Raw genomic sequence first — 16,795 nt, 5'->3', positions numbered from 1 at the left:
CAGGGCCTGTCTTCATGCTCCACCAACCAGGGCCTGTCTTGGTGCACATCCTAATCTTCAGTATAAACAGAATATTTCCTACTTTATTAAAGTTGCTCCCTAGTCCTCTGTTTGTTTATCTTGTGCTATTTCCGTGTGTGTGTGTGTGTGTGTGTGTGTGTGTGTGTGTGTGTGTGTGTGTGGCCCCTCTGTAAAGGTTAATTCTATATCCTGTCTGCCATAAGTGCTGTAGTCATGTACAGTAGCAGTTGCTGTAAATAAACCTAGCTTTTCAGGATGTTGACTCCATAGAGTTTGTCCCGATGCCTCAGTCATAATAGTAACCAATTCTATGATAGTAACACTGCAGGGTTTATTAAATAAACTGGAGTGCACAGAATGACATATTATAAATAATTTAACAGGATCTCTGTGCTGGAGTGTTCAGAATGACATATTATAAATAATTTAACAGGATCTCTGTGCTGGAGTGTTCAGAATGACATATTATAAATCATTTAACAGGATCTATGTGCTGGAATGTTCAGAATGTCTGTCTGTGACAGAACATGCTAATGATTGACAGTTCTTGGCTCTTACGTCATATGGTGATATGAAGCAAGTCACTACTACACCAGTCATGTGCCCATTGACCCCCGTTACAGTCATGACATCACATGACTAAGGCACCACACCACTGGTTGGACTCGTTAGCCCACCCTCAGGAAGTATGCTCTGTTCTCTTTATCATGCAAGTCACTAGTAAACAGATTCAACCTTGTCCTTTTTCAGCAGTCTACCTTGTGTTTAGTCAGGTAAGTTATTCAATAATAATTCAACAAATATAAATATTTGTATTATATATTTTTCAATAATAACCTGGTTATTGAAATATACACTCAGGTTTACCAACGGTTGACAATGAACCTTTTCAGTTTCATTTACAGCAGAACCAAGTTGCGCTCATCAGTCAAATATTTTCATGGATAAGGTCGACTTATTGCCTTAGAAGATCACCTGTCATGTGATGTAAATCGTTGCCAATCCCATTCAATGAGGGTGTGTATGTATGCTTCACTACACAGGTCTGAACCCAAAGATGTACTTACCGCTCAACTACTGTGATATCCGTTGGAACAACTGTTTGGACAAATGTACTGAAGGTAACGCTTTAAACTTTAAAACCTCTTGAGCTAACAAAAAAAAATGAATGGGCAGGCTAGAGGCTGTTTTAAACCTCTTAAATTAAACACAAACTAAAAGTATAACTGGTTGCTGTTCATTATACTATTGTAGTGAACAATAAGCGATACCAGACCTCCGGCGTAACAGGCTACGCATCGCGTCAATGGATGTAGCCCACTTGGTGGTACTTGTAACGTGGCTCATAGCGATGATCGTGGATATATACAGTATTACATGACCGTGTGGTAACAGTTCCTGGAAAATATGTATTGCCTCAGAGAAGGTATTGTAAGGTCAACAGCTGTACACGGAGTTCCGTGTGAGGTCGAGGGAATTGGAAGATACCGTTTTAATAAGCTGTTCCGGGAGAATCCCAAAATATCTATTTCTTTGTAGGAATTGACATCAGCCCCCCCACAGATCTATAAAAAGGTAAAATACAATAACATGTTCAATAAATGTGCGTGTGTTTGTCATATAATTATGGACACAAGTTGTACCAAACAAAGCGTGTGGGGCAGGTCAGTGTTATGACGGTGTCGACAGAGCGCACCGACGCTACAGTGGAATTCATGGGACTAGTGCCTCAACATTTTACATTTTAATTGAACAATTACTCATAACTTCATAATACATTTGAACAGTATAAGACAAATAATCCTTAATATAAGGTCATGGAAACCCTCTGTTTGAAATAATTTTTGTAAAGGAATGGGTGAAAGCCTTGTTTATTCACAAAATGATTATTATGATGAATTTGACACTGCGCTGTGCCATTTCAGTAAATCTCACACAGACATGGACCAGTCCACTATTCTACAGCTCCCAAGCGTTCTGTGTGTATAAGTGTTCACTAGTCTATTCTTCATGGCCTCCTCTATCCTTTCTTATATCCACTCAAATATAGACTGTCAGCTTTTAGGTGAACGTCAGGATGGCTGTAAACAGTTGGTACAGTACAGAGTATTTACACGTGTTAACAGTGTATGCATAGAGCTCGAATTATATTTACAGGCAGTGAGGCAAATTTGATATGTATTTAAATAGATTTTTAAATAACTGATGTAAATTCACTTTGTGTGAATAATAATAATTCTTAAATATTGATTTTTTAAATAATCGGAGGAATTTGTAACGGTTTAGGTGTTGTACCTAGCCCCCACCCCCCACTCCAGTCACATTCCTGTTACCTTCAACTTTCTCCGATATGGCTTGAGAGATATCAAGTGACAATTTCCTTAATGGAACTTCCTGACTGGTTTGGTTATCAGGTTGTACTCGAAGAGAGAGGGCCAGGATGTCATTTTGTGGCTAAGGTTAATCAAGTATGTACCCTATGACCTATGACCTTACACTTACAACACAAAGAAAACAGCATCGTGCCAGAAGTGACGTTCAGATAGCTGACTTTAAATAAGTGTTCTTTCTGTTCTGGAATTTGTACTTTTACTTGTCCCACAGTAAAACAGCACTACCTCTAAAATGAGTCTCTCAGAGGTGAATGAGGAGGGCGCTGAAGCAACCAGGCGTATCTTTGAGGACCCCGACACCGTAAAAGGAGCTGAAAGGTGAGTGAAAAAAAAAAAAAAGACAAGAGTGTGCTTGTGTACAGTTGATACTTTTCAAAAATGCTTTGCCGCAACCAACAAGATACATTGTTAATGTTTTTAATGCTATTCTTTAATAACTTGAGATTTCATCCATAATTATATAGTCATTAAATGAACGTCTCTGTTGTGCCATGTCTATGTATCCAACTTACAACTTAAGAGACAGGTAAGAACATGAATGAGTTAATTGATCCTCCTGAGACTTTCCCACTGAACTAGTTCCTCTATTGATAGTCTAGATATTGAATCACAGACTCTGTATTCTACAGCCCTGTGGGCCTGAATGTTCTGGTCTGGGTTTATCTAACAGGGTTCATCAGAAGAGACCAGTCTCCCCTGTACCCAGCTGTCTGTCCATGAAGAGTGACTGGTCAATGGATGTACCTCTATTTTTCGGGTCGGAGAGACCAGTCTCCCCTGTACCCAGCTGTCTGTCCATGAAGAGTGACCGGTCTAAGGATGTACCTCTATTTTTCGGGCCGGAGAGACCAGTCTCCCCTGTACCCAGCTGTCTGTCCATGAAGAGTGACCGGTCTAAGGATGTACCTCTATTTTTCGGGTCGGAGAGACCAGTCTCCCCTGTACCCAGCTGTCTGTCCATGAAGAGTGACCGGTCTAAGGATGTACCTCTATTTTTCGGGTCGGAGAGACCAGTCTCCCCTGTACCCAGCTGTCTGTCCATGAAGAGTGACCGGTCTAAGGATGTACCTCTATTTTTCGGGTCGGAGAGACCAGTCTCCCCTGTACCCAGCTGTCTGTCCATGAAGAGTGACCAGTCAATGGATGCACCAGTAATAACAGAACCAAAGTAAGCTGAATATGTGTTTCCGGGTGGCTCAGGTAACCTAGCGGTTAGAGAGGCAAGCTAGCAACTGGACGATTGCTAGTTCGAATCCCGGGTCTGACAGTAAAAATCTAGCCTAAAGTGAGCTGGAAACAGGAAGGTTGCTGGTATCAAATTGTAGATGCTACATTGCTTTCCGTTGTGTCCTTTAGCATGGTACTTTACAACTTTCCAGAGGCGCCCAGTGTAGAAATGATTAAACTTGATAAAGACTGCATAAAATATATCATGCAAATACTGAGCTATATTGTACACAAAAAAAACGTTCGAAAATTATATCATTTTATACTAATAAAAGTCATATTATATTTTTTTTTTTTAAGTTAATAATATTTTTTCTCTCAAAAAGATAAGGGTCAAAATTATTGCCACCACGGATTTCAATACTACGGCACCTTATAATAATAAGGGGAAGGTGTAATGTCCCTGAACCTTTTTCTAAAATGTTTTATCACATCCTTCTTTTTGAGGCTAAACCCACCACTAACCGGTTCCAATCCAAGTTCTGTTTATTAAACTCCACAGCACCGGTTCCAATCCAAGTCCTGTTTAGTAAACTCCACAGCACCGGTTACAATCCAAGTCCTGTTTATTAAACTCCACAGCACCGGTTCCAATCCAAGTTCTGTTTAGTAAACTCCACTGACCGGTTACAATCCAAGTCCTGTTTAGTAAACTCCACAGCACCGGTTACAATCCAAGTTCTGTTTAGTAAACTCCACTGACCGGTTACAATCCAAGTCCTGTTTAGTAAACTCCACAGCACCGGTTACAATCCAAGTCCTGTTTATTAAACTCCACAGCACCGGTTCCAATCCAAGTTCTGTTTAGTAAACTCCACTGACCGGTTACAATCCAAGTCCTGTTTAGTAAACTCCACAGCACCGGTTACAATCCAAGTTCTGTTTAGTAAACTCCACTGACCGGTTACAATCCAAGTCCTGTTTAGTAAACTCCACAGCACCGGTTACAATCCAAGTTCTGTTTAGTAAACTCCACAGCACCGGTTCCAATCCAAGTCCTGTTTAGTAAACTCCACAGCACCGGTTACAATCCAAGTTCTGTTTAGTAAACTCCACAGCACCGGTTACAATCCAAGTCCTGTTTAGTAAACTCCACTGACCGGTTCCAATCCAAGTCCTGTTTAGTAAACTCCACTGACCGGTTCCAATCCAAGTTCTGTTTAGTAAACTCCACAGCACCGGTTCCAATCCAAGTCCTGTTTAGTAAACTCCACTGACCGGTTACAATCCAAGTCCTGTTTATTAAACTCCACAGCACCGGTTACAATCCAAGTCCTGTTTATTAAACTCCACAGCACCGGTTCCAATCCAAGTCCTGTTTAGTAAACTCCACAGCACCGGTTCCAATCCAAGTCCTGTTTAGTAAACTCCACAGCACCGGTTACAATCCAAGTCCTGTTTAGTAAACTCCACAGCACCGGTTCCAATCCAAGTCCTGTTTAGTAAACTCCACAGCACCGGTTCCAATCCAAGTCCTGTTTATTAAACTCCATAGCACCGGTTACAATCCAAGTCCTGTTTATTAAACTCCACAGCACCGGTTACAATCCAAGTCCTGTTTATTAAACTCCACAGCACCGGTTACAATCCAAGTTCTGTTTAGTAAACTCCACAGCACCGGTTCCAATCCAAGTCCTGTTTAGTAAACTCCACAGCACCGGTTACAATCCAAGTTCTGTTTAGTAAACTCCACAGCACCGGTTACAATCCAAGTCCTGTTTAGTAAACTCCACTGACCGGTTCCAATCCAAGTCCTGTTTAGTAAACTCCACTGACCGGTTCCAATCCAAGTTCTGTTTAGTAAACTCCACAGCACCGGTTCCAATCCAAGTCCTGTTTAGTAAACTCCACTGACCGGTTACAATCCAAGTCCTGTTTATTAAACTCCACAGCACCGGTTACAATCCAAGTCCTGTTTATTAAACTCCACAGCACCGGTTCCAATCCAAGTCCTGTTTAGTAAACTCCACAGCACCGGTTCCAATCCAAGTCCTGTTTAGTAAACTCCACAGCACCGGTTACAATCCAAGTCCTGTTTAGTAAACTCCACAGCACCGGTTCCAATCCAAGTCCTGTTTAGTAAACTCCACAGCACCGGTTCCAATCCAAGTCCTGTTTATTAAACTCCATAGCACCGGTTACAATCCAAGTCCTGTTTATTAAACTCCACAGCACCGGTTACAATCCAAGTCCTGTTTATTAAACTCCACAGCACCGGTTACAATCCAAGTCCTGTTTATTAAACTCCACAGCACCGGTTACAATCCAAGTTCTGTTTAGTAAACTCCACAGCACCGGTTCCAATCCAAGTCCTGTTTAGTAAACTCCACAGCACCGGTTACAATCCAAGTTCTGTTTAGTAAACTCCACAGCACCGGTTACAATCCAAGTCCTGTTTAGTAAACTCCACTGACCGGTTCCAATCCAAGTCCTGTTTAGTAAACTCCACTGACCGGTTCCAATCCAAGTTCTGTTTAGTAAACTCCACAGCACCGGTTCCAATCCAAGTCCTGTTTAGTAAACTCCACTGACCGGTTACAATCCAAGTCCTGTTTATTAAACTCCACAGCACCGGTTACAATCCAAGTCCTGTTTATTAAACTCCACAGCACCGGTTCCAATCCAAGTCCTGTTTAGTAAACTCCACAGCACCGGTTCCAATCCAAGTCCTGTTTAGTAAACTCCACAGCACCGGTTACAATCCAAGTCCTGTTTAGTAAACTCCACAGCACCGGTTCCAATCCAAGTCCTGTTTAGTAAACTCCACAGCACCGGTTCCAATCCAAGTCCTGTTTATTAAACTCCATAGCACCGGTTACAATCCAAGTCCTGTTTATTAAACTCCACAGCACCGGTTACAATCCAAGTCCTGTTTATTAAACTCCACAGCACCGGTTACAATCCAAGTACTGTTCAGTAAACACCAGGGGCCTCATTTATAACTATTGCATAAATGTTACACTATTTCCGAAAATAATACGTACGTAAAAAAAATATATAGATATTTATAAACTTGCCGTACGTCATGCGTACACATGTTTGGTGTTATAAATCAGACCTGTCGTAAAACTGCGCTCGTGTGAACGAGCATTATAACTCCGCCTAATAAAAAAAATGCACCTTTTATGGTGACAATAACACCCTTAATTTGCTGTAGGATTAGGATCTATCGGCATTACCCCGTGGCTGTTTCTATAAAGAACAACAATCTGATCACATTTCTATAGAGCTGTGAGTAGAATGTGTCGGTGTATTTACTTTCTCAAGCGAAACATGCATGCTGCTTATAATCAATCAATAAATATATCACTGAAATGTTATTTGTCACATGCTTGGTAAACAACATGTGTAGACTAACTGTGAAGTGCTTATTTATCCGCCCTTCCAAACAATGATAACACAAGGAATAAATACACAATGACGATAACGGGAACTGTAAGAAAAGGCCTAAGGAATGATCAAAGATTTAGACCTATTTTTTTTTTTTAAATATACATTTTAGTTTTTATTTCTATTTTATGTCTATCTTTTCAATTATATTTAAATGGTATTCTGATTGTTTCATAATTTTCAATGATATTCTGATTTAATGCCTTCAGTTTCTGTTGGAAAGGAAAGGGTTAACGAAAAAAAAAAAAAGATCCAATCATGATTTTTCAATTCTATCTCTCTGGGGAGATAAATCTAGCTATCTAGCTTAGCCATTGGCTAGCACTTCAGAAGCGAGACAGAAGTCCTCTGCCATTTAACTGTATTAGAACAGCATTTTGACAGTGAAAGTGACAGTGGAATCAACCAATCACATGTTGACTTGCAATGGGTGGGATCGTTTTTTGTTTTTAGGCGTCTACATTGGGGGGGGGGAAATTGAGGTGAACATTTTTTATTTCGGCCTAAAGACAGGTCACTACTGAGAACCTGAGCCGATGGGGCGAGCACTAGTTGTCCCATGGTCAAGTTCGTTTGTGTTGTAGGCTAGTGTGCAGGTGTTATTGAGGGGCTCCCTGGCCTGCGAGCAAATGTAGGCCTATAAATGTGCCCATTTGGAGATAGGACAATCAGAAATACTAACTCCCCACCACTAATGAGCTTTTGGAAGTAGCTCATGCTAGTACATTTTGATTTGGAAATGCTAAACGGTTGTGTTTCTATTGTCACGATTGGGGCCTATTGGCTTTTTAAGTCAGAGTGAATAGGATGCTTTATTATGTTGGTGTGTGTGTGTGTGTGTGTGACTGGCTGTGCGATACACCGCCTTCAGAAACTATTCACACCCATTGACTTTTTTCACATTTTGTTGTTAGACTGAATTTGAAAATGGATAACAATTTAGATACCCACAATACTCCATAATGTCAAAGTGGAATTATGTTTTTTAGAAATCTGTAAAAAAAAAAGTAATTCAAAATGAAAAGCTGAAATGTCTTGAGTCAATAAGTATTCAACCCCTTTGTTATGACAATCCTAAAGGTGGTTAACAAATCATATGGTAAGTTGCATAGACTCACTCTGTGTGTAATAATAGTGTATAATACGTACCCCACACATACAGATCATTGTAAGGCCCCTCAGTCGAGCAGAGAATTTCAAACAAAGATTCAACCACAAAGACCAGGGAGGTTTTCCAACGCCTCGCAAAGAAGGGCACCTATTGGTATATGGGGGAAAAAAACGGGGGAAAAAACGGCATTGAATATCCCTTTGAGCATGTTGAAGTTATTAATTCATCTTTGGATGGTGTATCAATACACCCAGTCACTACAACGATTCCTAACTCAGTTGCCGTAGAGGAAGGAAACCGCTCAGGGATTTTACCATGAGGACAATGGTGACTTTAAAACAGTTACAGAGTTACATGGCTGTGATAGTAGAAAACTGAGGATGGATCAACAACATTGTAGTTACTCCACAATACTAACCTCAATGACAGAGTGAAAAGAAGGAAACCTGTACAGAATAAAAAATATTCCAAAACATGCATCCTGTTTGCAACAAGGCACTAAAGTAATACTGCAAAAAAATGTGACAAAAGAAATTAACTTTATGTCCTGAATACAAAGTGTAATGTTTGGGGCAAATCCAACACTACACATCACTGAGTACCACTCTTCATATTTTAAAGCATAGTGGTGGCTGCATCATGTTATGGGTATGCTTGTAAAGGACTGGGGAGTTTTTCAGGATAAAACATTTACTGAATGGAGATAAGCAAAATCCTTGAGGAAAACAGGGGTTAAGGGCTTGTAAGTAAGCATTTCATGGTAAAGTCTACACTTGTTCTATTTGGCACAAATAAAGTTTGATTTAACTTGAAATGAGATATTTCTGCATTCTATTTTAAATAAATTTGCTTACATTTCTAAAAACATGTTTTCACTTTGTCGTTGTGGGGTATTGTGGGTAAATGGAGGAGAAAAATAAATACATTTAATAAATGTAGAATTCAGTCAGAAAATGTGGAATAAGTCGAATACATTCTGTGTGTGTTAACTTCTTCTTAATAGGGGGCGCCATTTCCACTTTGGGAAAAAATAGTGCCCAAATTAAACGGCCTCGTACTCTGTTCTAGATCATATGATATGCATAGTATTATTACTATTGGATAGAAAACACTCTGAAGTTTCTAAAACTGTTTGAATTATATCTGTGAGTAAAACAGAACTCATTTGGCAGGCAAACTTCCAAACAGGAAGTGAAAATTCTGAAATGGGTCTCTGTGAAAGGGCTGCTCCTATTCAATTGCCTTGTATTTATGGATATGTATGCACTTCATACGCCTTCCACTAGATGTTAAATCTTCATTGTTAAAAAGGCCATTTCGGAAGGCTGAAACATCAAGCTTTTAACAGGTTGAGCCCATTTAGTCATTTGGTTGTTGAATGATTTTTTGGTTTATCGGCCAAGATTTTTTTAGTCGCAAGTAGATGTTGGTGTTTTATGGCACGCTAGACACCTGTCTGATGCCCGCCTGTACTAATCCATTTAGGAGGCAGCAGGGACAGTCCAAGAAGGGGGGTGTGGCTAACGTGCACAAGGCAGAATACCCTTTCAAACGCATTCAATATATTATTACTTTTACCGTTCTCGTTCTCGTTGTCGGAGTGGACACGTTGTTTGCTCACAACCTATGCTACACTTGTGAGAAACAAATTTAGATTCATTTCATTCCAGTTTACGAGTTTTGTCAATTTTTTTTGTTGTCTTTTGTTCGGAGTGCTCCTGTCAATGTTGAGTAAGGACGTGCACCTGATTAGGCATATAGGAGTTAGGACTAGGCTCCCTGGCCTGCGCGCAAATGTAGGCCTATAAATGTGCCCATTTGGGGGATGTCTGATAGTATTTCTGATTGTCCTAACTCCCCACCACTAATGAGTTGTGGAGCTTCTCAAAGTAATATTTTCTACACCTCAAGCAGCAAGTAAACTAAGTCTGTTTTTAGAATCTATTGAGAATGACAATAATTCCTCAATGTATTTGAAACATACTTCCAGCTCTCTCCCAACCACTCATCATGAAAGGGCAAAAAGTAATGCTCTGATCCAGTGGAAACGTCATAAAATACCTGATTACTTCTTATCCCTTTTGCACAAATAGTCTACAGTTGTGTCTTTCCCGAGCTCACTGGTGGGAACTCTGAGGGCCCAGAATATTTTACACAATGTTGCAAGTTTGCTAAACGCTTCGGGCTGGACACAGTGATATCAACAGAGAGGTATATTGTCTGGGTGATTTCAATATTGGCTGGCTTTTCATCAAGCTGCCCTCTCAAGACAAAGCTTCAAACTGTAACCAGTGCCTGCAACCTGGTTCAGGTTATCGGTCAAACCTACCAGGGTAGTTACAAACAGTACAGGAATGAAATCATCAACATGTATTGATCACATCTTTACTAGTGCTGCAGATATTTGTTTTTCCAAATCCATTGGATGTAGTGATCACAATATAGTAGCCATATCTAGGAAAAACCAAAGTTCCAAAGGCTGGGCCTAATATAGTGGGGATTATGAAAACACAGAGAGACGAAGTGGACATTATTTTATCATTTTTATTGGTCAAATATCTGGGGAAGAATGGCTTCCATGAATACACGCCACTGGTCTTAACAGCCAATATGTTTTATTAGGACAAGTAAACTCATGAATTTACATAAATTGTAAAAAGAAAAATGTATCCTACACTATGATTTCTTCCGTCAATAAAAAGTGTGTTGAAAACGAATTTCTATTGTAGATTTTGACGGTGTAAACGAGGGAATTAAAGACTTTATTTAATTTCTACAGGTATAATCTTCAAATAGATAAATCACCGTTAGTCTGCTCAAGAAGAACGATTAAACATTACATTTTCCCGCTTAACGATAGATCAGCTGGCGATTCATTTATTGGTCATCAGCGGTTGGCCCATGGATGTCTCCCTATAACAAGGAAACAAGACTTGTAACCTGTCTAATTCTGTTCACAGAGTCCAATATGAGAAACTACAGGTTGAAGCTGTCTTATTCTATCCACAGAGTCCAATGTGAGAAACTACAGGTTGAAGCTGTCTTATTCTGTCCACAGAGTCCAATGTGAGAAACTACAGGTTGAAGCTGTCTTATTCTGTCCACAGAGTCCAATGTGAGAAACTACAGGTTGAAGCTGTCTTATTCTATCCACAGAGTCCAATGTGAGAAACTACAGGTTGAAGCTGTCTTATTCTGTCCACAGAGTCCAATGTGAGAAACTACAGGTTGAAGCTGTCTTATTCTGTCCACAGAGTCCAATGTGAGAAACTACAGGTTGAAGCTGTCTTATTCTATCCACAGAGTCCAATGTGAGAAACTACAGGTTGAAGCTGTCTTATTCTGTCCACAGAGTCCAATGTGAGAAACTACAGGTTGAAGCTGTCTTATTCTGTCCACAGAGTCCAATATGAGAAACTACAGGTTGAAGCTGTCTTATTCTGTCCACAGAGTCCAATGTGAGAAACTAAAGGTTGAGTCTGTCTTATTCTGTCCACAGAGTCCAATGTGAGAAACTAAAGGTTGAAGCTGTCTTATTCTGTCCACAGAGTCCAATGTGAGAAACTAAAGGTTGAGTCTGTCTTATTCTGTCTACAGAGTCCAATGTGAGAAACTAAAGGTTGAAGCTGTCTTATTCTGTCCACAGAGTCCAATGTGAGAAACTAAAGGTTGAAGCTGCCTTATTCTGTCCACAGAGTCCAATGTGAGAAACTAAAGGTTGAAGCTGTCTTATTCTGTCCACAGAGTCCAATGTGAGAAACTACAGGTTGAAGCTGTCTTATTCTGTCCACAGAGTCCAATGTGAGAAATTACAGGTTGAAGCTGTCTTATTCTGTCCACAGAGTCCAATGTGAGAAACTACAGGTTGAAGCTACCCAGAATCAACGAACGGATGTGAACTCAATATTCAAGGTAGGCTGGCTTATCACAGTTTTTTATTCATATAAATGAACTCTACAAATAACACACCAGCGTACATTTCGTTTTGATGAACTCATCCTCATTGTTCTGGGTTTGTTTTCATATAAATACTGTGTTTGCTTCTACACCTGCATTGAACCTGTCTAATTGACCTGATCTATCTGTTTGGGGTTTTAGGCCTGGTTTCTGTACAGCACTTTGAGATATCAGCTGATGTAAGAAGGGCTTTATAAATACATTTGATTTTATTTGATTTATTCGTTGTCCATTTCAGGTGCTTGAAGACCGCGTCATTGTTTTGGTAAAACGTGAGTTGAAGAGGTTCAAGAGGATACTGAATGAAGTTCAGAGGGACTATGAGGAAGTGGTAGATGCTGAAGATGAGAAGCAGGAGAGCAGTGCCAGAGATGGGGCTCTGAAGATCACACTACACGTTCTGAGGAACATGAACCAGAAGGAGCTCGCTGACACACTGGAGAACAGTAAGACCGACCATATTCATGTCTACAAATGATTAACATACCGAGACCTTTACATATTTCCTGCTATTCACAAACAATTTACATGTCCACAGAAAAACTAGTAGAATAAGTTATAATATATTCTTCAATTGAAACTTTGACTTTGTTGTGACACGTTAAACATGGATGATCTGCATTGTCAGGTCTTCTAGGAGAACTTGTTGCGTGTCAACAGAAACTCAAATACAATCTGAACAGGAACTTTAAGAATGTGTTTGAGGGAATAGCCAAGCAAGGAAACCCAACTCTTCTCAGTAAGATCTACACAGAGCTTTACATCACAGAGGGTGGAAGTGGAGAAGTCAATAATGAACACGAGGTGAGACAGATCGAGGCGGCGTCCAAGAGACCAGCAACACAAGAGACGCCAATCAAATGCCACGACATCTTTAAACCTTTACCTGGACAAGACAAAGAAATCAGGACTGTGCTGACAAAGGGTGTCGCTGGCATTGGAAAAACAATCTCTGTGCAGAAGTTAATTCTGGACTGGGCTGAAGGAAAAGGAAATCATGAAATCCAATTGATATTTCCACTTCCTTTTCGAGATCTGAATATGATGAAGGGGAATAAATACAGCTTGATGGAACTTCTTCATCACTTTTTCATCGAAACCAAAGAATCAGGAATCTCCGACTTTGACAAGTACAAGGTTCTGTTTGTGTTTGATGGTCTGGATGAGTGTCGACTTCCTCTTGAATTCAAGAACAATGAGCGCTGTTGCGATGTCACAAAGTCAACGTCAGTGGACGTGCTGCTGACGAACCTCATCAAGGGGAATCTTCTTCCCTCTGCTCTCCTCTGGATAACCTCCCGACCTGCAGCAGCCAATCAGATCCCTCCTGAGTGTGTTGACCAGGTGACAGAGATACGAGGGTTCAATGACCAACAGAAGGAGGAGTACTTTAAGAAGAGATACCACGATGAGAAGAACATGGCCAGCAGAATCATCTCACACATAAAGACATCAAGGAGCCTCTACATCATGTGCCACATCCCAGTGTTCTGTTGGATCTCTGCCACTGTCCTAGAGACGTTGTTGGGTGACGCACAGAGCGGAGAGATGCCCAAGACTCTGACTCAAATGTACAAACACTTCCTGATCTTTACCATACTGCACAAAAAACGCAAATTTCCAAAGGGACCAGAGAAAGCTGAGTCAGATTCACAGATGAAAACAGATGAGGAGATCATCTTGAAACTGGGAGAACTGGCTTTCAGACAGCTAGAAAAAGGGAATCTAATATTCTACGAGGAAGACCTGAGAGAGTGTGGCATCGATGTCACAGAAGCGTCCGTCTACTCAGGAGTGTGTACACAGATTTTCAGAGAGGAGAATGGGCTGTACCAGGAGAAGCTGTATTGCTTTGTTCATCTGAGCATCCAGGAGTTTCTGGGTGCTGTGTATGTGTTTGTCACATTCAACAACGACAGTTTAAATCTAATGGCAGAACCTGATACCACCACCAGAAACCACCAGATGTCTGGTGACATATCGAAAGACAAACCTACAGCCATCCTCCACAAGAGTGCAGTGGACAAGGCCTTACAGAGTGAGAACGGACACCTGGACCTGTTTCTCCGCTTCCTTCTGGGTCTCTCGCTGGACTCCAATCAGACTTTTCTACGAGGCCTACTGACACAGACAGGAAGCAAGTCACAGACCAATGAGATAACGATCAATTACATCAAGGAGAAGATCAGGGAGAATCCTTCTCCAGAGAGGTGCATCAATCTGTTCCACTGTCTGAATGAACTGAATGACCATTCTCTAGTGGAGGAGATCCAAAGCTACCTGAGATCAGGAAGTCTCTCTCGAGCTAACCTGTCACCTGCACATTGGTCAGCTCTGGTCTTTGTGTTGCTGACTTCAGAAGAGGAGCTGGATGTGTTTGACCTGAAGAAATACTCCAGATCAGAGGAAGGTCTTCTGAGGCTGCTGCCAGTGGTCAAAGCCTCCAGGACAGTCCTGTAAGTGTCGATTTAAATTAATAATATTCTGTTTTGAAGTAGATGAAGCTTCCATGAAGGAAATGTAATTACTACAATCTAAAGTTGACTGCAATATTGCCACGGTGATGAGGTTACACCCAGACTTGATAATAACAACAAACATCCCATTATTGAACATGATTCTGATTTATTCCTCTTTTAAGAAGAATGATGTCTGAACTGAGGTTTGCCATTATCTAGGCTAAATGGATGTAACCTCACAGAGAGATGCTGTGAAGCGTTAGCCTCTGTTCTCAGCTCAAACCCCTCCCAGCTGAGAGAACTGGACCTGAGTGAAAACGACCTGCTGGATTCAGGAGTGAAGCTGCTCTCTGTTGGACTGGAGAGTCCAAACTGTAAACTGGAGACACTGAGGTTAGTATTTTCCTCTTTGTGTAGTGATCTTGGAGTAAAAAAGGGTCTTACATAACAGGTAATACTTCGAAAGGGGCGGCAGGTAGACTAGTGGTTAGAGTGGAGGGGCGGCAGGTAGCCTAGTGGTTAGAGTGGAGGGGCGGCAGGTAGACTAGTGGTTAGAGTGGAGGGGCGGCAGGTAGCCTAGTGGTTAGATTGGAGGGGCGGCAGGTAGCCTAGTGGTTAGATTGGAGGGGCGGCAGGTAGACTAGTGGTTAGATTGGAGGGGCGGCAGGTAGCCTAGTGGTTAGATTGGAGGGGCGGCAGGTAGCCTAGTGGTTAGATTGGAGGGGCGGCAGGTAGCCTAGTGGTTAGAGTGGAGGGGCGGCAGGTAGACTAGTGGTTAGAGTGGAGGGGCGGCAGGTAGCCTAGTGGTTAGATTGGAGGGGCGGCAGGTAGCCTAGTGGTTAGATTGGAGGGGCGGCAGGTAGCCTAGTGGTTAGAGTGGAGGGGCGGCAGGTAGCCTAGGGGTTAGAGCGGAGGGGCGGCAAGTAGCCTAGGGGTTAGAGCGGAGGGGCGGCAAGTAGCCTAGTGGTTAGAGTGGAGGGGCGGCAGGTAGCCTAGTGGTTAGAGTGGAGGGGCGGCAGGTAGCCTAGTGGTTAGAGCGGAGGGGCGACAGGTAGCCTAGTGGTTAGAGTGGAGGGGCGGCAGGTAGCCTAGTGGTTAGAGTGGAGGGGCGGCAGGTAGCCTAGTGGTTAGAGCGGAGGGGCGGCAGGTAGCCTAGTGGTTAGAGCGGAGGGGCGACAGGTAGCCTAGTGGTTAGAGTGGAGGGGCGGCAGGTAGCCTAGTGGTTAGAGTGGAGGGGAGGCAGGTAGCCTAGTGGTTAGAGTGGAGGGGCGGCAGGTAGCCTAGTGGTTAGAGCGGAGGGGCGGCAGGTAGCCTAGTGGTTAGAGCGGAGGGGCGACAGGTAGCCTAGTGGTTAGAGTGGAGGGGCGGCAGGTAGCCTAGTGGTTAGAGTGGAGGGGCGGCAGGTAGCCTAGTGGTTAGAGTGGAGGGGCGGCAGGTAGCCTAGTGGTTAGAGTGGAGGGGCGGCAGGTAGCCTAGTGGTTAGAGTGGAGGGGCGGCAGGTAGCCTAGTGGTTAGAGTGGAGGGGCGGCAGGTAGCCTAGTGGTTAGAGTGGAGGGGCGGCAGGTAGCCTAGTGGTTAGAGTGGAGGGGCGGCAGGTAGCCTAGTGGTTAGAGTGGAGGGGCGGCAGGTAGCCTAGGGGTTAGAGCGGAGGGGCGGCAAGTAGCCTAGTGGTTAGAGTGGAGGGGCGGCAGGTAGCCTAGTGGTTAGAGCGGAGGGGCGGCAGGTAGCCTAGTGGTTAGAGCGGAGGGGCGACAGGTAGCCTAGTGGTTAGAGTGGAGGGGCGGCAGGTAGCCTAGTGGTTAGAGTGGAGGGGAGGCAGGTAGCCTAGTGGTTAGAGTGGAGGGGCGGCAGGTAGCCTAGTGGTTAGAGTGGAGGGGCGGCAGGTAGCCTAGTGGTTAGAGTGGAGGGGCGGCAGGTAGCCTAGGGGTTAGAGTGGAGGGGCGGCAGGTAGCCTAGTGGTTAGAGTGGAGGGGCGGCAGGTAGCCTAGTGGTTAGAGTGGAGGGGCGGCAGGTAGCCTAGTGGTTAGAGTGGAGGGGCGGCAGGTAGCCTAGTGGTTAGATTGGAGGGGCGGCAGGTAGACTAGTGGTTAGAGTTGAGGGGACGGCAGGTAGACCTAGTGGTTAGAGTGGAGGGGCGGCAGGTAGACTAGTGGTTAGAGTGGAGGGGCGGCAGGTAGACTAGTGGTTAGAGTGGAGGGGCGGCAGGTAGACTAGTGGTTAGAGTGGAGGGGCGGCAG

At 43.0% G+C, this 16,795-nt stretch overlaps 1 protein-coding gene across 2 annotated transcripts in view; it reads left to right on the top strand.

Annotated features, from left to right (window-relative positions):
- Nucleotides 1–280: 280 nt before the first annotated feature.
- LOC139552880 (NLR family CARD domain-containing protein 3-like) overlaps nucleotides 281–16,795 on the top strand; it is a 27,664-nt gene continuing 11,149 nt past the window's right edge. The window contains exons 1-8 of one of the 2 annotated variants that reach the window (XM_071364999.1): nucleotides 281–794; nucleotides 1,065–1,142; nucleotides 2,626–2,732; nucleotides 3,085–3,582; nucleotides 11,985–12,054; nucleotides 12,338–12,545; nucleotides 12,728–14,555; nucleotides 14,778–14,951. In XM_071364999.1, coding sequence (XP_071221100.1) covers nucleotides 2,647–2,732; nucleotides 3,085–3,582; nucleotides 11,985–12,054; nucleotides 12,338–12,545; nucleotides 12,728–14,555; nucleotides 14,778–14,951 — 2,864 coding nt within the window. In that variant the 5' untranslated portion in view covers nucleotides 281–794; nucleotides 1,065–1,142; nucleotides 2,626–2,646. The remainder of the gene's footprint in view (nucleotides 795–1,064; nucleotides 1,143–2,625; nucleotides 2,733–3,084; nucleotides 3,583–11,984; nucleotides 12,055–12,337; nucleotides 12,546–12,727; nucleotides 14,556–14,777; nucleotides 14,952–16,795) is intronic. The other variant, XM_071364998.1, reaches the window with a different exon arrangement.

The sequence above is a fragment of the Salvelinus alpinus genome, chromosome 24 (assembly GCF_045679555.1).
Source record: "Salvelinus alpinus chromosome 24, SLU_Salpinus.1, whole genome shotgun sequence".
Lineage (NCBI taxonomy): Eukaryota > Metazoa > Chordata > Actinopteri > Salmoniformes > Salmonidae > Salvelinus > Salvelinus alpinus.
The sequence above is the reverse complement of the archived record's forward strand: the minus strand, read 5'-3'. Positions and strand labels throughout refer to the sequence as shown.